We start from the raw sequence: 20702 nt of genomic DNA, 5'->3' as shown, positions 1-20702 counted from the left end.
AAATCAAGATAATTGATATTCACTTTGTCTGGGAATCGAATTCAGGTACTGTAACTGGCTTCATTAGAGCAGTGCGCTAAACATTGCACCACCAGTCCACCCACAATGCAGACCATTTAGACCAGAGGTGGCCAACCTGTAACAGACCTAGAGTCACAAAGTACCCATGAGTTCAGCTAAAAGCCATGAGTATATATACAATATTATATCACAAATACTCACCGTGCAACTTTCATTCATTCTTCTTTGCTACTGTGATAGCATGTTCTACGTTATGCCCCATCGAGAAAGCTGCATGCGACTTGGGAGACGCCAGTTGGCCACCGCTGATTTAGATGAAGGAAGTTTACAGGCATGGAGCTGTAGTCAAAACTCCGTAGGCATGTGAAACGATGAGGCGATCTCTTTAAGGAAGCAGAATAAGCAGTGCTCACCGCGGAAGTGATTGAGACACAATGCAGCATCGCGAACGCGGCTGCTGCGGCAGACCGCCGCACAATCGGTTCACTCCAAGTGTACAAAAAGGGTGTTCATTATGAGCCATGTTGGAATCGAGTGTAAAAATGTTTCACATTCGCAAACCGCTCGGTCAAATAGTGAAAGGGAGCGATTAAACGCGGTGATGTCGTACGAGTGAATTAAAATTAAACGTGTGACCCCTGCACCGCCACGACACGCGTGGTGGCGGCTGTAACTCACCAAGGTCAGTAGCACCGGTTGTAAGAACAATTCCTATTACAGACACATCCAATTACCCCGGGTGCTATAGCTTTCTCCAGCAATCAGAAAGCCATCCAGCCTTTCCGATTGCTTTCTATTTTATCCTGCAGTGTGAATCCTGATGGACGGCTGCCAACTTTGTGTGTCAACTTCAATTCCATGATTGGATTGGGGGGTTTCAAATTACGCCCGGGAGCGATATGTCCATTACCGCTCGTGAAATATAAGTTAGCGTGCACTCCGATAAAGTCTGCATTCTGTTTTTTTTTGTCTGATTGATAACTAACGCTGCGCGCCTTGAGTGATTGTTGTATTACATTGATTACGTTGAAGGAGCAATGAGTATCATTTAGTTAATATGATGGTGGCGTGGCGAAATGAGAAATCCGTGCGCAACAATTTGCACGCCTAGCTGCGGGATATTTTTACCCGGGTATCGCGAGCCAACGGTTTAAAAATCGAATCCCATCGTGAAACAAAGTGCTGCGGTAAAGAAAAAGAAATCCTGCTCGGCATCGTGGGCTCAGGGAGGCTGTCGACGTCGCGGGTACTTGCTCCGTCGACATGGCGAGGCAACGCGTTGCGGCAGACAAATCCCACAGGTGCCTCGGTGGGCAAGCAAGGCGCGCGCGACTCGTTCGTGAGGCCAACAACCCTCAAGCGGCACGTAAACAATCGTGAACTCATTCCGAACGTCAGGGGAGGGGGGGCAGGGCGGGGAGGGGGACGGGAGATCTTCCTGTTAATGCACACGTTTTGTTTTCACCGGAATGTGTTTTGCCTCGGGGTTAAATTAATTGGCCTCGAATCATCTCACCTTAAGAACCTTACAGAGGACTTCAAACACATTGTAGATCCGTTCTGCCTTTTCCCAGTCTCGTGTGCTTACCTGTAAATAAAAGACAAAAAAGGTTATCATTTTTTCTCACAAAGACCATGATCCCCATATAGCCTTTAACAGCCTGTTGGGGGCAAGTGCTGTTTGAGAGTACCGATAGAAGCCATATAGCACACGGGGGGATACTGTAACAAGCACCACACCCGAGTGCTGATGTCAGAGAATAACCACAGAACAAAGGAATTTTCATAAAATAATTAATCATTCAGATGGCCCTTTTATCTTTTACACTTTATCACGTGGCCTTTCCCACACAGTCTGCTACGAGCTTGTTCCTTAACAGTCAAACCGCTATATTTAATTCTCAGAACTGAAATGCAGTGAATGGGTTGAAAGCGTCAACTCATAACACTAAAAAAAATCCTGTTTGATCATGGGTGACTTGTCTGGATTCGAACCAAGGTTCTCACTGGTGATGGCTTAGTGGTCTGACCTCTAAACCACCAGTCTACCTCCTGACTAAGCTCATAATATTGGCATCAAACTCTTTGTGTAAAGTATATTCTTTATTTTATTTATATCAACATCAATATCATCGTCGTCATTTGGAAGAGAATAACAACAAAAGAAAGCCAACAAAACACAGGAGTAGGTAGGGTCCACGAAAGGGTTTTCTTTCCTTCACTCGATATATATTACTGATTCATACATGTTGCCTTTAGCAGGTTCATGTGACCCCTGTAGCCACTCGGGGCTGCTACATCCACGACCATGATGAAACAAAACCAAACAACCAAATTCCTGAATCGAATTGTTGATCGCGATTATTCGTCGAGTCACGAAGTTGGGTGAATCGTCGCATCTCTATTCGGTGCAACGCGACATCATTCTCAATCGCCGTCCCGCGACAACGAGAAGCAACGACCGTCTGCCGTGCCAGGGGCCAAACGGCAAATGTGAGAACCCCACGGCAACGCGGACAGACAATGTCCGCGGGCTCTTCATCCTACAGCCACCGAGGCGTCCTTTGAAAAAAACAAGTTATGCATCGCTCAACAGGCTTTAAATAATGCGACGTATTGATCGGCATGATTCATTACCATAACATAGCATATCAAATCCATATCAAACATACGTGCCACAATAAACATGAATATACGATCGGCCAAATTAATATACATTGAGTTCGCGGATGGGCTTTGTTGTCGTGCTTATCAGCGTGCATTGCAAATGCATTAACGCGGCTCGTGGGAGGCAAGCGTGGAAGGAATTGGAAACGGGTTGAGAAGGAGGAGGCGGTGGTAATGGCAGGGCACCACGGTGGCGATGAGATGTTAACTACCTCGCCTGGTGTACAGGAGGCTGTGGATTAGATCCTGACCGTGACACCTGCTGTATATTTGGAGCTTGCAAGTTCTCCCCGTCGCCGGGTGGCTTTATCTCTGTGTCCCCCGGTTTTTTCCCTCCACATTTAGCAACACGCGTTTAGAATATTTGGCTGTTCTACATTTACAAATTATTATGATAAGCCACTTCTATGAGCTATTGTTTGTGGCCAGGTCGCTTCTGAAAAACAGCTACATAGCTCAAGTGGGCCTTAACTGGTGAAATAAAATAAAAAATACTTTAGTTTAGTTTAGTCGTTTTCTCCGCGGTCGGCTCCTCCAATGTGACTCGCTGCTGGGTCGCCGACACAATCATTCATCAAGGCAACGGGGAGTGGTTTCAGTCACCTGATGACTACGACTGGAGGAACATCGTCGAGCGTGACGATGGCTATGACTGCCCACCACATATCAGAGCCTAATCAATGTAGATTAAGGCACAGACTGAGATCATTCATTAGAGACAGCAGGGCTCAGCTTCCTCCAGAGGACCTCACCACACCCGCACCCTCCCCTCCCGCAGGGCTGTGCGTAGTGAGGAGGCATGGACGGCTGAGTCTATGACTGAAACAAACAATGCCGACCAAGTCAACGTCTCGCAATTACTGCAGATCCACAAGACGAGCTGCAAAGCAACCGCGCAATCGAGTCGACGCAACCAACAACAGCGCATGCTCTGCAGTCCCCTACGTATTCAGATTTTTGTTCAGCCAATTATTGAGCGTGGTGTCCACGTGTCTGAGGAGACCCGAAAAAAAACGCGCGCACGAGGCAACGAGTGACGGTGTGCGTCTTCTCCTTTGTCGCAATCGCGACTTAAACATCCACATCCAACTTCGATGGTCACACGAACGGGAAAGCGGGGAAGCAGGGCGGTTGCCGATCGTCGTATCGCGGGGAAGAGGAAAAAAAAAAAACCCGACATCACGGCCGCCCTGGGTGACGCGCGGCAGCGCGCGCGGCGAGGGCCCACTCACGGGAGGGCAGGAGAAGAGGTGCATGTGGTGGCCCTTGAGGGCGAGGAAGCGCGTGCGGTAGACCTGCCACGTGTCCGGCGTGGGCGCCCGCTCGTACAGCCAGCCCATGTGCACGATCTGCGACCATCACGCGCGCGACGGGCAATCACACTCCACCGCTGCCCACCTCGCGACTTGAATTAAAATGTAACCTTAGCCGACCGAGGAGATGGAAAATAACAAACAACGGAATTTGATTTTTCCTCGGGTTCCGTGCCGCAGCTGTCGTCGGCGTTGTAATTAGTCTGTCCGTATTATACATTTCCGCTTGTGTTATAGCTGCAAATAAATAAGTAAAAAGATGCACATTTCGAAAACTGTGGTGAGTTAAAAAAAGAGACATCATTAACTTTGCAAAATGATTGCATTAAATATTTACGTCGAATGATACATATTTTATGCCACTTGACAAGATTGCAATGACTCAGGTGTGTAATAAAACTATTTTGCCAAACAGTATTTCTATTCTCTTGCAATTTTAAATGAAAGGAAATAACTCGTGAACTTCACATCACGTAGTTTCTCCGTAATAACGCCGCCGTTTAATATAAATGATAAACAAATATCTGTCGAAGGAAAATATCGAATGAGTATTTTTGTTCGTGTGCAGACTGAAGCATCGTCACACAGACTTCTCGATTCCAGGCAGAGTTGGCTCGCTGTGGGACAACCGCACTGATCTTTTACTTTGCAATCAGGTGAGAGCCCATTGAGATTATCAATCTGAGACTTGGGTTACAAAGTCAAAATATAACACACAAAAATAAAAATAAAACAATTGCACAACAATATCATTAAAGGGTAAAATATCGTAAACAAACAACAGCCATTTAAGAAAACAAAAGCCATTCTGACACATTGAAAATAAACCCAAAGAAAATAAGTATTACCTGTGACCAAGTAACATGGAATGCGCGCGATCTTGTCAGATCTGAGAAGCTAAGCGGCGTTGGGACTGGACAGTGCATGGATGGGAGACCATGACTCATGAAAGACAGCTGCTGTGGGCTGCTGTGGGGCTATGTTGAGGGGAGTGTACCAATAATTAAATTGTACTGCACTATGCTCCAATGTCTATGAGCCCCATGTTTACCAATCCACACGGATCATTGTGGTGAAGTATGGTCAAATAACCCCAGGCCTAGCTAGGCCCTCGATTCAGCGGTGGATTTCCAAAAAGAATCGATACAAGTGCAAATATAAATTTTACAACATACAGACCAGACGACGGTAGAACAATAATACAGATACGTAAATAATTTCTGTAATTTGGATTCAGTGGTTAAACAAACCAACTAACAGTGAGCTAAGATACACGTCTTTGAAGTGTATTATAAATCTAATGACAAAACAGTGGAACGCGTTTGTTTACATTTGCTTGTTTTTATTTGTAGGCTTTCACAACCAACGTGGGTCATAATTTATTTAATATTGCGTCGGATCAACTTGTAGGGTGTAATGCCAAGGTTGAACTATAACCCTCCACCACCCAACATTTTAAAAGCTGTGCTTGTTTTTCAACAAAAAATAAATCAATAGGCTCATTTGCCCACCACGTGACAACTCGATTTGATTGGCTGTGTCGGTTGTAGTAAAGGCAAAACTCCTGCACGATGATCTAACCCAACGTACATAAAAAGCATGACTCATTATATGTTCTTGTTTACATGGTACTGTATATACAGGGTGGCCCAAACGTCAGGACACAGGATTATTTAATGTATGTAAACACGAGCATTTACACACTTTAATTGTTGATTCGTTAAGTTTATATTTGATCTATTATCATTATTAATATCTATTTTTCTTCTTCCTCTTCGGAATACATTTTAATACAATTATGTATGCAAAAAAATGCAACTGTAATCTTTAAAAAAACATATAAATACATTTAAAAAATAATTCATGCATACATTCACGTAAATGTAAATCAGTTTGACCATTTGTGAAAATAAATTAAACAATCCTATTTGATTTCTTCTGGGTTTTTTTCGGTAAAGTCATGTAGAATGGAGATAACAGGATTATTTAATGTATGTAAAGTCATGTAGAATGGAGATAAAAATAATAATTATTATCTCCACTCTACGTAACTTTACCGAAAAAACCCAGAAGATGAATCCCTGCAGTCACGAAAGCTTTAAATCGAAACCTATTTGATTTGTTCAAATAAATAAAATACTCCAATGTGTACTGACTTTTGGGCCACACTCTATATATGTGTGAACTGCTTTGAAACTTCCGAGGTGAACTTTGGCTGTCGGCATTGTAATGTTAATTTATCAGTGGTGGAAAGTGTTTGACAAGATAATAATAACAACACCTACGCATTTACAATGTTTCGTAACACTTTTTTCCACTCTTGGCCTTGCTAGGAATATATATGTGATTCGGAAATGGCCATGCCGTGGATGATGAAAATGTCAGCCTCACCTGATCATGAGCTGGGGAGTATTTATTTGACATTTTCATCTGGGGGAGAAAAAAAGCACACAAAAACACAATTTACATTTCAATACGTCTAATACGTCCAAATGCACTTTAGAAAAAAACCCCATTAGAATGAATTAACATTTGAATCTTTAAAGCAAATGAGTAACATAGAGTGAACGGAGTGCAGGGAGACAATTACAATTCACGGAATGGGACTGGAATAAGCAGATAAGATGTCACTTGGTTTGATGGGAGTTCATCAACAAAATAGGAATATAGCAAAGGCTGGCTGTAATGACTTTTGCAATAGATGATAGTAAAATAGATACAGGAAATATTGTGGTAATTGCCGTCTGATTACAAAACGCTGTGCAAACACGAACACACTGTTTATTTTGTTATTATGAATGATAATATACACGGAGTTATTTTTTCTGAACACAATGGAAACAAAGATCTGAATGTTGCACGAAGGAAGCAGACAAAGCTGCACGCTTGAAATTTACAGCGAGAGACAAAAAGAGAAGCACGTGGATCAGAGAGAAAATGCAAATCAGAGGCATTCTGTGGACTTGAAAAAAGTAAAAGTTCGCTTGGCTCGGGCACACCTCCCAAAATGTTTTCGTTTACAATAGAAGGCGGACGAGACGGGTGACGGAATAGCAGCCAAAGGAGGGAACGCACCCGAGAGTCCGACCACCATGGAGATGGAGTGAAGAGACTTGTTTACTTAAGAGTGCGCGTGCAGGAAGGACAACAGCGTGAGCGAGGCCTTTCATCCAGCAGTGGATAGACCGATGGCCGCCGCTCCTGACAACGACGATCATGGATATACTTGCGCTTACGTTTTGTTGAGTCAATTCCGTGGTGTTGGAGGAGATTGCCTGATACCAATCGTAGCACTCCTGCATGCTGTGACACTGCAGAACTCCGGAGCTGATGCCATCAACAGCAATGACCTCGAATGCGTTTGGTCTGCAAAAACACAGGAGCCAAGGAATCATTCGTTCCGCTTTGTTAAGCAGCGTGGAGTCCGCACTCAACACTTTACATTTTGACGAAAGCCAAACGCTCTTCAGTAACGAACGTCAATGCATCATAACGCAGCTTGTTTTTTGCTCAGTGCTAGACACAATGTACCTTTTGTCTCATTACAGAATTTTGGCTCAGTCTCCTAAGCACAATAATTACGTCAACAAATAATAAATTACCGTCACTCGCCAACGTTTGCAATACTTCAAATTTTAAAAGCTCAAAAAAGTAACCAACACAACACCGCGATTTGGCTGTGCGGCAGAGCAGTGCTGCATTTCAAACGTTTGCCCAATGTCTCTCGTTCCTAAACACCAATGGGATGCAATGAAAATAAAAAAAAACAGGCCGGGGAGGGAAAAAAAAACTTTTAGCCTTACTCCATAAGTGTTTTTAAAGAAGCTATACCTTGCTGACTGATATCCACATTATTAGACAAAGCTGAGAGCCTGGGTAAATCCCTTCTCGCTGAATGCCAATCGATAGCCAGTTTCAGCTCGCGCTGTAAAGTTCATCCCGCATCGATCGGCCTCCTCCAAATAATCCCAGTTTGTTCAAGACACTGGTACAAAGTGTCGCGGTGGAGGTGGTGTGGGAAGCAGCGATCCAGGCGGTGGGAGGCGGCAGACACAGCGGGGGGGGGGCATTAGCGGACTGTTTCGATAGCGGATGGGGACCCAGACTTGGGGTATAATCTCATTACCAAGCCATCCCACACCAAAGCAATGAAGACTCAATTGGCCACCAGGCATAAGATCTGCGCGGCGAGACTTTCACTACTGGATCTGGCAGCTGTGTGAAAACGTTACGGAATTTTAGTCGAGGCCCCGGGCATCCTGCGGGGACGCCACCGACGGTTGCTCACCTGGGCTTCAACCTCGCACTCACGCGGCAGATTAATGACACCACGCTAAATCTCGTGTCGATGTACTGTGATATATAAAAAAAACGTGAAAATCAGCAAGAAATTACGATAATGAACGATGATAGACAGGGGAATGATTAACCGCTTGCACTAATGCTGTGTGAGGATGTCTGACGATGCAACTTTAAATCGCTGCAATGATAGTTCTGTCATCAGGCATCATAGTCACCGAGCTCCCATCTATATTTAAATAAAGGCGAATAATGTATGTAAATTGTGGATAAACGCACTATTAAATGAATGCTAAGCATCTGTTTGTAATGTGCAGCCAAGCAAAGCATTGTATGCTGTGCATCTGTATGACGAACCTTTCAATCACAAGCGTTACAAAGTAACAATGGCAATTTTTTTTGCAAAGAGCTCTTTAATTGGAGCAATCACGCACTTTTGAAGATTAAACTGCAGAGTAATACATTAATTAAAAACAACTCGGCATATCAACAGGAATATAACAACTGCGGTATAAAGCCAAATGTTATTGCAATGTATTCTGTACACACAGCAAGAAACAAAGACAAAGATCCCCTGTACAGCCTGAACAGACTTTTGGGACTAATGCTGTTAGCGAGCACCTATAAAGGCCGGCACGGCACACGCTGTGGTGGGTGAACAGCACCACGCCCAATATGTTAGTTTTACATCATATTTGCTTAAAAATAAACAAGTATCACGTAAAACAAAAAATAAATGGCGTATTTGCATTGTTTCGTTGTGCATGCGACTTGCATATTATTAAAGTATAATATAATGGCCATTTTTGGATATAATCCATGAAGTACAAATTAGACATTTTTTGTTATGAAGGTAAGAACATGAATGAAGATGCCCGAGTACTAATTAAGTATTCCAGAAATCAGTGCACACATCTTTCTTTCATGTTTAAGGATCATCTTGAGACTCGGTAATTCGCATGGAGACATAAAAGAGACTTGCTGCTTTTCGTACCCTGCCCACAAAAGCTTAATTGTCAGAGTATGGAAAGATTACCACAATTCACATCCACAATTACGCACTGCACAGCCCATGAGGCCAGGTGGGTCGGTCGAAACCAACCGAGGTGGCATCTGCAGTCTCCACCCTCGGCAGTGTCCACCCTGGGCATTGTCCACCATGGGCATTGTCCACCATGGGTAGAGAGCTTGGCATACATGCACTCTTTTTTATAACCACGTTTACTTTTTATTTGAATATTCCGTAGATGTTTAATCTCATTTATTTCATGTCCATAAATGATGTCCTCTGTCAAACGTACCAAGGCACCTTCATTAATTCCCTATTTTTCATAGAAAGCTACCACAGTGACCATCCTATCCATAGCTAATTGTGATCAAAAGATAAAATGCTTGAAAAATCTCATTGTTAGCATTTGCCACTCGAGGTGGATCTGAAAATCCAGTTTAGGGCCAAAGGCTCAAGGAACAGGAGACAAAATACTTGCGTATAGTGAAAAAACATACACCGGTAATGCCTCCTAGATGGACAAATTTACTCTTAACCTGAAATGGTCCACACTGGTGGAAGAAAGTGAACTGTATTCTCTGGCTGTATTTTAAAGGAAATGTTGGGGGTTTCTCTTATAATGCAGTAGGTGTGAGCTTGCGTTAGTGTAAATGTGTATGTTAGAGTACGTGTTTGTGTGTTTGACCACATTGTTTTTGTACAACATTATTGACACCGGGTATCATTTTGAGATGTCTTTCCAGACCATCTTAAAAATTCAGAGAATACAATGGTAACAGGTATCCAGCACCCACGCTTCACCTCACCACACCACAAGTAACCCATCAAGCAACTGACAGTAGTGGACTCATTTCACCACTGGGTAAGCAAAGGCAACAGCAGGCCTGGATTAAGGTCACCCGTAGGCCCTAAGCCAGCACCATATTTTTGGCCTCCCACCCACGCCTTTGGCTCTGCTGTGCTGTTCCTCGCTCCTTTCTCTGAGCCCCGTGCAAGGGCCAAGAGCCAGGCGTCGACTCTTGGCTGCCGAACATTCGAGCACTGACAAGAGGAGCTCGTTAGGGTCACGGTCCGGCACAGGGCTGCTCATCAGGGCTCGGAGAAAGAGAGAAAGAGAGAAAAAGAAAGGGAGTGGGAGCCATGAAGCTGCTGCTGCTGCTGCCATTTTGATGAGAGAGAGCCGGGCCTACACCATGGTGGATCCGGTAATAAAGTCACGTCACGTGGGCGAGATGTTAACTACCTCGCCTGGTATGCAGGGGATTGTGGGCTCGATTCTGCACATGACACCTGTATATTTGGAGTTTGAATGTTTTCCTCGTGGAGGCGTGGATTTTTCCTCCGGTGCCTCCGGGTTTTCTCTCCACATCCAGAATCAATACGCGTTTAGAGTATTTGGCTGCTCGCTGTTTCCACGTGATAAGCTACTTCGTTGAGCTATCATTTGTGGCCAGATCGCATTTTGAAAAAGAGCTATATAGCTCAGTGGGCCTTACCTGGTAAAATAAAGAAAAATAACTTAGTTTTTGTTTTGTTTAATAAAGCTCTCTGTTATCAGATTGGCCAAATGTGTGGAGTTCAGCTCTCTGTTACTGGACTGGCACAAAGAGAGCTGAGTCACACACACAATGGTCAATCTGATATTCGAGAGCCAAGTCACACACACAGCCTATCCCATATTGCTGAAGAAGAAGCTTACACCTGCCGATACGACCGTATAACAATAAATAAGCAGACATGATGCCTCCACATATCCTTCCTTCCATGTAAAAATAAAGTATACAGGTATTTCTTCCACAACCCATCAGCTGCATGGGCTTCTGGGCGTGCTTAACTTCAGCAGCCTTGTCTCGTGGGGTTGGCATGGCTCCTGGTGCAAGTAGGTGAATGATGACCCCCGTCCAATGTCACCTCACCGCAGTCTGGTGTCTGGGCAACTCCAGTTGTGCACTCGCACTTCCTACACACTCAATAGCTACCTACACATGTATGTTGCACTTCTTTCGCACCGTACGTAGCCAACTGTGCTAATCGGAGGTACACCGCCTACGCATTACATTATTTTATCGTGAAAGCAACCGCCTCCTGATGAACAGCTGTTTCCTCCAACTTCTCTACATGGTCAGTGGGCTCCGTATCCAAAAATAAAACGCCAAAACAAACAAAATAACCACGTGTGTTCACCAACACAGGTTCAGTGCACACGTGGTGCATGTGATGCGTATGAGGATGATACGATTGCTGCGAGGACACCGAGCAAAATCAATGCCAAGTATGAAATTAAAGGAGTGAGTGAGATGGTTCTCTCTTTGGCTTCTGAGAAACAAACAACAAACGGCCTTGTTGGCTACACGCACCTTCAACGTTCACAGAACGACAGCGATGATCAAGACGACGATAATGACCGTGTGGAGCTTCCGTAAAAAAATGGAATGAAACAAAACTGCCAATAACAAATTACTCATCTTTATTCACGAGCACAGGTCATGGCTAAGCAGTATCATAATCGATACCGTAATTATCTGGAAAGATACCAACTGCTTTAAGTTGCAAAGTAATGCATTCAGCAAACGCTGTGATGACAAAACGTCTTCATGGCCTCTCGTGAGGCCTCATGAGCTTTTCCCAAAGGATCCTCGGAGGTTATTCAACTGCTGCTGGATGTGGGGTAGGTTAAGGGTCCTGCCTGAGCTCACAGAACTATGGAGGTATCGACGGAGGCTTTTCATTGGCCCTCAGAGAGAGGGTGGAAGAGAGCGAGAAATCTTGAGACGCAGCTAGGCCACTGAGCCTCGGCGCCTAATGAGGCCCCCGTAGCAGAGAAAATAAGGCAGAGACACAGAATTGGTCACGGTAATTTGTAAGAGGTCAGGGCGTAGCAGCTGAGAGTAGGAATATTTTAGGTTGTTGTTGTTATTATTATTACAACTGCGATTAACACCAGCGCTAACTATAACATGCATAAGCGAGTTACTTTACATCTGTCTGGGGAAGACAAAAATATCTGCTACATGCCAATCACAGATTGCTTTTCAAGTGGCATGCACATTTTTTTAAAGGGGCGTATCGAACTGATTAGTGGGACGTCCGAGTTGCGTTGATGAACCCCTTTAAGTGGCATTACAAAAGGGATCCTGCAGGACATGACCATTGGGGACAGGTACTAAACATTCATCAGCCAGCCCTGCCGTCGCTGTAAAGTAAAATGAGAGCATCGTTTGTAAGCAGAGCACAGGATACACTTGGGCCAGGCTGAGGGCATCGCTAGCCACGGGCCTGTCAAATTAAACCTCGTGACCCGGCAGTAGGCAAATGTTAACCTCCACCGTAAGCTTCGCATTTTAAACGTTTCAGTTCCCTCCCGTCCACTGTGTGTGCGAGACCATGATGACCAAATCGCAGTTTCAAATTAAAAACACGGGAATTCATTTAAATAGCTTCCACCCCCTCCAACTCCCCCCGTCCCCTCCTGGGATTTCTAAATACGTGCAGTTGATCTTAACTGGAGATATCCCAAGGCCATTCCTGGGTGTACAGTTTATAGAGCCATCATTGGATGCGGCCAGCTGTGGGTTGTTTAAATTCCCCATGTTGCTACGCGTGACAAATAGTGGTGATGATTGGAGGGAAGCTGCATGCTGATTTTGCCATAATTATGCTGATGACCATAACTTGTGCGCGGAATTTCAAACAAGCAAGATGCTTTAAATCAAAATTTAAGCAAGATGCTGTTACCGTCTCTTGATAGCATCTTGGACTTTTGGCCCCCAGAGGGTCTCCGGGAAGTGCTTTTGAACACATAATCTGGAGCTGGGAATTTTTCAAACGCTTGTGCGGCGGTCAGACATTACTAAAACTGCCATGTACACATTTTGTCACGCGGTAAAATCGTGTGCACTCCCACGTCTCCCAAGACGTTTGTCTGTCGTGGACGAGGAGGATGAATATCGTCTAGAGGGAGCTTGCTGGCGCCCTTCTGCCAGAAGTAGCGTGAACAAGACATTGCAGTGCTGCACTTTTACCTTAAATGCTTAAACATGTTTTTATCGTTATAAACATTTCGTTTTTAGACATTTGATTATCCATATTTGGAAAATAGACGATTGGGAGGAAAATTCCAAAGCTGAGCAACGCGAGGGGAAGAGGCAGGAAGAGAAGTGTTCTGACTCGTAGATCGTCAATACGAAATAATGCCATGGAATCAATAACATTCACACTGTGTGGTATACACTGTGTAATAACATGTTCAAACACAACAATCTGGGCAGAGTTGTTCATGAGGACTGTTCGCAGATCATGATCTCAGTAGAACTTCTGAATAGGGCGCTCGGTGGTGGGGGAGTGGTGGGGTGGTTGCCACCGGGGTGGGCCCCAGCAACACCACCTGTCCTTCCCGGCCACACCACTGTTACGTTGCATTTATGGCTTTTATTTTGGTGATTTCGAAAACGTTTTTTTGGTATGGCCATGTTTTTGTTTATTGTAGTACGCAGTTAGACTGGTGGCCTTAATCTTAGTTGTTTTGTGGTTGTTGTTGTTGTTTGACTTGCATCCCACTGGGATTTTTGCACACAGCGTTGGTGTACGGTGCTTTTTTCAGGAATATTTAGATGTTTTATTTCATGGAATTTCTGTTTGCAGAGTCACATAATCACTTGAAGATGTTTTCTTGTTCATGTTTTTGTTTTTTGTTTGTTGCGGTTGCACCCGATTCAAGAGCCGAATGGCTCACAGGGCTATACCAAATAAATGGAACTATGAACTATGAACCAAGCACGAATCTCTACAGCGGTGACTCCCTTCTGAGTGGCATCGCCCATCTCAGAGGAGCCAGAGCTGCGCCTGAAGCAGAAGTGGGTAATTCCCTGTGCCTGAAGCAGGAGTGGGGAATTCTTTGTTCCTGAAGCAGGAGTGAGGAATTATTTGTATCTGAAGCAGGAGTGAGGAATTATTTGTATCTGAAGCAGAAGTGAGGATTTTTTTGCACCTGAAGCAGGAGTGGGGAATTATTTGTATCTGAAGCAAGAGTGAGGAATTATTTGTATCTGAAGCAGTAGTGAGGAATTATTTGTATCTGAAGCAGGAGTGAGAAATTATTTGTATCTGAAGCAGGAGTGAGGAATTATTTGTATCTGAAGCAGGAGTGAGGAATAATTTGTATCTGAAGCAGGAGTGGGGAATTCTTTGTATCTGAAGCAGGAGTGAGAAATTATTTGTATCTGAAGCAGGAGTGAGGAATTATTTGTATCTGAAGCAGGAGTGAGAAATTCTTTGTATCTGAAGCAGGAGTGAGGAATTATTTGTATCTGAAGCAGGAGTGAGGAATTATTTGTATCTGAAGCAGGAGTGAGGAATTCTTTGTATCTGAAGCAGGAGTGGGGAATTCTCTATACCTGAAGCAGGAGTGAGGAATTCTTTGTATCTGAAGCAGGAGTGGGGAATTCTCTATACCTGAAGCAGGAGTGAGGAATTCTTTGTATCTGAAGCAGGAGTGGGGAATTCTCTATACCTGAAGCAGGAGTGAGGAATTCTTTGTATCTGAAGCAGGAGTGGGGAATTCTCTATACCTGAAGCAGGAGTGAGGAATTCTTTGTATCTGAAGCAGGAGTGGGGAATTCTCTATACCTGAAGCAGGAGTGAGGAATTATCTGTACTTGAACGAGTGGGGAATTCTCTATACCTGAAGCAGGAGTGAGGAATTCCCAGCTACCGGCTGCGCTACCCACGAGGATACCGCCCGCGCTACGGAGCGTGACCTCAGCTTGTGCCAGAGAATGGCTTCGTAAAGTTACATTTTAAGCGAGGTCTTATTGCGCCAAGAGTTACGCGTTTTTTTGTCCCTTGGCCGTAACGTGCAACATTCATAACCCAGCAGACGTTATTAAAGCTATAAACCACTGCATATTCAATATATTCATTTACTTGCTGGCAGCGTCCAAAGTTCGGTCCCAAAACAAACACGCTGCAAAGTAAATAAATAGTTTATCCAATGGGCTATTTTTTTTTTAAGGCCGGAGCTATGGAATGCATCAACCATCAAAGACGCCCACGTATGGCGCCGCGCTTCAAAGTGGCGAGAAGTGAGCAAGGGGGGGGGATCCAGGGAGGAAGGGTGCTGGGGGGGGTGCAGGGGGGTGCGGAGGGGGGTGCAGGGGGGTGCGGGGGGGGGGGTGCAGCGGGGGGGGGGGGTGTGTGTCGGGGTGCGGGGTGTTGCAACCGCCTCCTCCACGTGGCCCGCGCCTCTGCCGTCGTCCCACAACACGACTCTGAAAAAATGATGCACGTGCTGCAGAGTTATTTAATTGCTGCATTAGCGCCGTTATTTTATCTGTCCGATCAGCGACGTGAGGACAACCTGGTGACCTGAGGTTGACTCCCGGCCACAGCCTACAAACATACACCGGTCGTGAGTGACATCTCGAATGGTCCTGGATCACACGCCTATTCGACGACCCTGCTCTGACCCAGATTGGTGAAGTATGGTCACTTGCTGTGTATGCGCCACTTGATACGCTGGATACCCTTGCAAATGAGATGTTCCGGGTAAAATATTCTAAGAATAATAAAACATTTTTAAAAATGGTAATACAAAAAAAAACACCACCACCGTGACTGACACGATGTAAGATGGTGGCCATTCAGAGGTGAATTGGCAATGGCGCTGAGGATTATGACTATTCATGTGATTGTTTAATCCACCAAAAAAATTGACAAGAGGTTCTTTCGTGAAGTGTTTATTTTTTTCTTTGCGTGGTTCCCAGTGGTAGGCAGTAACTTGTGTTTGACCGCCGCGTGGTCCGGACTCTTTATCAGATGTGGCAAAGGTGTTCATGCTCTTTGCACGACATTATGTCGCTTGGCGGACAGCCAGAGCTTTTTGGAAGAAAAAAAACTCCCCACCTCTGCTAACGGAACTGCCTCGTAAATATATACGGCCTAACATTCTGGTAGGAGTTATCTTGATGTAAACAACAACAACAAACAATTGTAGGGAGAAAGTCTTGCAAAAATAGGTGCGATATAACTGCTCCCTGACATCTCAGACGGGGGGATAATTGGCAATGTATGCACTTCCTGAAAAAACCCACGACCAAATCACGTAGAATGTGCAGACTATCGTTGGATTTCGGAAGCCAAGCAGGTTTGAGCCTGTATAGCGCTCAGATGGGCGACCATCTAGCACGAAGTACAAGTATGGCCAAGTATGATTAAATATTCCTTGTGGCCCGCACTGCATAGGAACGTCCTCATCCAGCAGTGGATTTACAACAACGGTCCCGCAAAAATTCAGTATGGGAATTTTACTTAACTTCTAAAAAAAAATCAAGTGGTAAAACTAAGCCGATACCAACCGGGCAATTCTGTCAATTTTCTAGCCTCGAATTGTTATTACATTATTAGAGTGTAATTGTACTATTCCTACGAAGATTCCTACGGGGATTGTGAAATGAGGCGGATTGTGGAGTGGTGTGGCTGGACCAGGCTGCCACGGACGGGGCCTGGGCATTCAAGCGAAGAGGGAGGGTCACTGATTGCTGGTATCGAAACGTGTTATGGTCGATTCATGTCTAAAAAAGTTTCAATGGCGAATCTGGTCAATATTGTCTGCCTGATATCGACCTCGATATCAGGCAGCTCCGTTAAGCATAGGTGAAGTCTCAAAGTGATTTCTTGCTCAAAATCAGCATTGACACGTTGCTCGTCTCCTGTTTACAGCCATAGCAATACAATACAATTCTGCCGCATGGTAGAACCCCCCCCCCCCCCCCCCATGGAATTCAAATAAGTCGAAAGGCGTTATTTTAACGTGGGAATCGCCCAACAAAATATTTCATATTCCTGCAGAAGCCATCCAGGGTGGAATCACAGGAGTCGACTACAATTCCTGCTGGAGTTGCCTGGCTCGACTGTCGAAAAAAAAATATGCATCCGATGTGAGCTTGAGATGGGGATGCATGGCACATGGGAAATCATCGCAAAACTAGAAATGTCATGCAACTATAACACAGAAATATACTGCCTATGCTGTCTGGAACTACATCCCCATCACCAGCCAGTCTACTGAGACCCTGTTCAATACAGCCTCCAGATTTGCCTCTTTTCCTTTGCCTATGATAGATGGTCTCTGTCTGTCTCTCGAGGAAGTGCCAGTACGTTTGCCTCCCATACCCTCTCACTCATGTACCCCTTCTCAAAAAGTGTAAAAAAAATGAAGAAGCACAAACACCCATTCTCTCTGCCTGGCTTTCAGGAAACGCGATCCATCTTACCACTGTGCACTATCGCTTGAAATGCATTTGTTTTTATATACTAAATAAAGTACATTTTGCATGATTATAATGCATCGAAGACTGGCGGGGTTTTCAGTTTTCAGTTTATTTATTTTGGTATAGCCCTGTGAGCCATTCGGCTCTTGAATCGGGTGCAACCACAACAAACAAAAAAACAAAAACACGAACAAGAAAAACATCTTAAAGTGACTATGTGACTGTGCAAACAGAAAATCCATGAAAAAACAGCAAAATATTCCCGAAAAAAAGCACCATATACGAACGCTGTGTGCAAAAATCCCAGTGGGATGCAAGTCAAACAACAACAACCACAAGAAAACTTAGATTAAGGCCATCAGTCTAACTCCGTACTACAACAAAAAACATGTCTAAAAAAACGTTTTCGAAATCACCAAAAAATAAAGCCATAATTGCAACGTAACAGTGATCATAGGGACTGTGACCGAATGTTTACAATAAACTAAATAAATAACATGTAACACCAAATCCTAGAGCCATAGCTGGCTGCATGAGTTACTCCACAACAACAGAAGCATCAGTCGGAGTATCAAATTTTTCAACGCACCTTTAAGATCAGCACGCTAAATCAAAATACAGATAATACTTTGCAGCGTCATCCGGAGCGAAACATTTTATTTTATTTTATGCCAATGAATAGCAGTGGCAGCTAGGGGTGTACAACTCCTCTAGAGAAGTTTTGAGAGAAGATCTCATTGGTAGCGATTCAAGTTGCAGTTTATTGGCAATAGCATTCCAGACCCTGGGGGCATCAATAGCAAAGGCCCTTCCTCCAGTTTTTGTACGGCAATAGAGAATGTGAAGCTGGTAAATGAGCGAAGACCTGAGGTCAAATTTATTCTTTGAAATAGGGAGGAGATCCAGCAGGTCGTCTGCGGATTTTTTTGTAAGTACATCGTGAATAAATAGGATCTGGTGCACAAGCCATCGAACATTAAGATATGTTAAGTTTGACCCAATGTAGAGACCACAGTGGTGAGTCCTATATGGGCAGTTCAATGTAAATCTTAAGGCCGAGTGATAGATGGAATCAAGCTTCTTCAGTACAGTACTTGGGGCTGATTTATACACGATGTCACAGTAGTTAAGTAGAGGCAGTATGGTAGCTTTGATCAATTCCAAACGTAACATTGGGGGGAAGCAGTGCTTGTGTCGATACAGAAAACCAATTATTTTTGTCTTTTTATCAATATAATCAATGTGATCTTCAAAATTCAGTTTTGAATCCAGGATGACCCCAATATACTTATAGATCTTGACTTGCTCTATTTGATCATTATTTAAGGAATATAATTGGGGAAAAAATAACGTCCTGCTTTAGTCCTGGTGAGAAGCATAGCACCTTGATTTTGGAGGTATTCAGGACTAGTTTAAGAGCAACTAGCTGATGTTGTAGTTTGTTGAAATCACGCTGTAGCTTAGCAATCACGTCATCCGGACAGCGGCCAGCAGTAATCAGTATTGTGTCATCTGCAAAAAGATTTACCCTGGAATGATCCAGGTCAGTGCCCAAGTCATTGACATAAAGAGAGAACAAAAGGGGGCCGAGGATGGAACCCTGTGGAACCCCTTTTGTTATCTTAACACTGTTTGATCTCCAACCATCGGTGAATACAGTTTTTGTGCGAGAAAAGAGGTAATTTTGTAACCATTTTACTGCGTTTTCGGAAAAATCGAGGCAACTTAGTTTACTAAGCAGGGTATTGTGGTTTACTGCATCAAAAGCTTTGACCAGGTCTAGAAAAAGGCAGGCACAGTGCTGCTTATTATCAAGGCTACTGTAAATGTGATTCAGAGAGTCTAATGCAGCAGATGTGGTGCTGTATTTTTTTCGGAACCCAGATTGTTTTAGATGTAGTAGATTGTTGGTGGACAGAAAACTGCTAATTTGGTAGGTCAATAATTTTTCAAAAATTTTCATCAAAGGGGACAAAATTGAGATAGGTCGGTAGTTATTTGGATCATCTTTAGGGCCCCCTTTGTGAAGTGGACGGACATGGGTATGTTTCCATTCTAGAGGAACTGATGCTTCTTTGATGGACAGGTTGAAAATATGGGCTATAGGTTTGTATATTAGGTGACCAACAGTTAGCAGAGCAAAGACTGGAATACTATCTGCTCCGGTAGAGGAAGACCCTTTGAGGTAGGACAGTTGTTTCAGAACATTACTTTCGTGGATTGACTGGAAACTAAATTCGTTTAATGTTTGGACAGGGGTGTAGGAATTTGCATGAGCAGGGGTGACTCCCAATACATGATCAAAAAGATTACCAGCTTCAGAAAAATGAAGGTTAAAATTGTCAACTATTTTTTGGGATCTGAAAAATATTCCCCATTTCGGTTAAGCTCAACGGCCAGATTGTCTGTTTTGGATGCCTTTTCGATACATTTGATTGTTTTCCAGAAAATCCTGGCATTTCAATGTGATTCCAGGAGAATGGAGGAAAAGCAGGCATTTTTTGCATGCTGTATTTTTTTGACGCATCTATTCCTTAAAATCCTGTATTCTAGCCAGTCATTGACCAAATTACTTTTCTGAGCATATGCCCAAGCCTTGCCCCTAGTTTTCATGAGCTTTGTAACCAAAGGATCAAACCATGGTGAACGGTTGCCTTTAGTTTTAAATCTAACCAACGGAGCATGTTTGTTAAGAATTTGGAGAAACGTGTACCTGAAGGTCTCCCAAGCCGTAGTCAGGTTGGGGATATCACAGACCTTGTCAATATCCAAGTGAAGCACATCATTAGTAAATGCCTGAGTGCTGAAGTGCCTCAAAGAGTGTTTCTCAACCAATTTAGGGGGGGCTTTGGGTCTGGCTGATGATCTCACCCCAAAAATGAAGGAGTGATCACTAAGGTTATTTCCCAGAACACCAGTCAGTGTGAAATTGTGCGGGGCATTTGTCAATAGGACGTCAAGCAGAGATGACTGTCCCGGATTTTTTAGGTTGGGTCTTGTGGGGGCATTTATTAATTGAAACAGGTTAAATTAATCTGCAAAATTTGTGGCCACGGCCGGCGGGTTTAGCCAATTCCAATTTAGATCACCCACTAAAACTATTTCACCTTTAGGGAGGCCCCCAAA

The 20702-nt window shown here is 44.0% G+C and overlaps 1 protein-coding gene across 2 annotated transcripts in view; it reads right to left on the bottom strand.

Annotated features, from left to right (window-relative positions):
• LOC116946660 (gamma-2-syntrophin) overlaps positions 1 to 20702 on the bottom strand; it is a 114439-nt gene that overhangs the window by 7985 nt on the left and 85752 nt on the right. For both annotated transcript variants that reach the window (XM_032961824.2, XM_032961823.2), the window contains exons 10-13: positions 7238 to 7367; positions 6393 to 6431; positions 3921 to 4037; positions 1538 to 1609 (exon numbers count right to left, since the gene is read on the bottom strand). In XM_032961824.2, coding sequence (XP_032817715.1) covers positions 1538 to 1609; positions 3921 to 4037; positions 6393 to 6431; positions 7238 to 7367 — 358 coding nt within the window. The remainder of the gene's footprint in view (positions 1 to 1537; positions 1610 to 3920; positions 4038 to 6392; positions 6432 to 7237; positions 7368 to 20702) is intronic.

The sequence above is a fragment of the Petromyzon marinus genome, chromosome 27 (assembly GCF_048934315.1).
Source record: "Petromyzon marinus isolate PM22_M1 ecotype Great Lakes invasive population chromosome 27, UKy_Petmar_22M1.pri1.0, whole genome shotgun sequence".
Taxonomy (NCBI): domain Eukaryota; kingdom Metazoa; phylum Chordata; class Hyperoartia; order Petromyzontiformes; family Petromyzontidae; genus Petromyzon; species Petromyzon marinus.
Note: the sequence above shows the minus strand (reverse complement) of the source record. Positions and strands in the feature narration are given on the sequence as shown.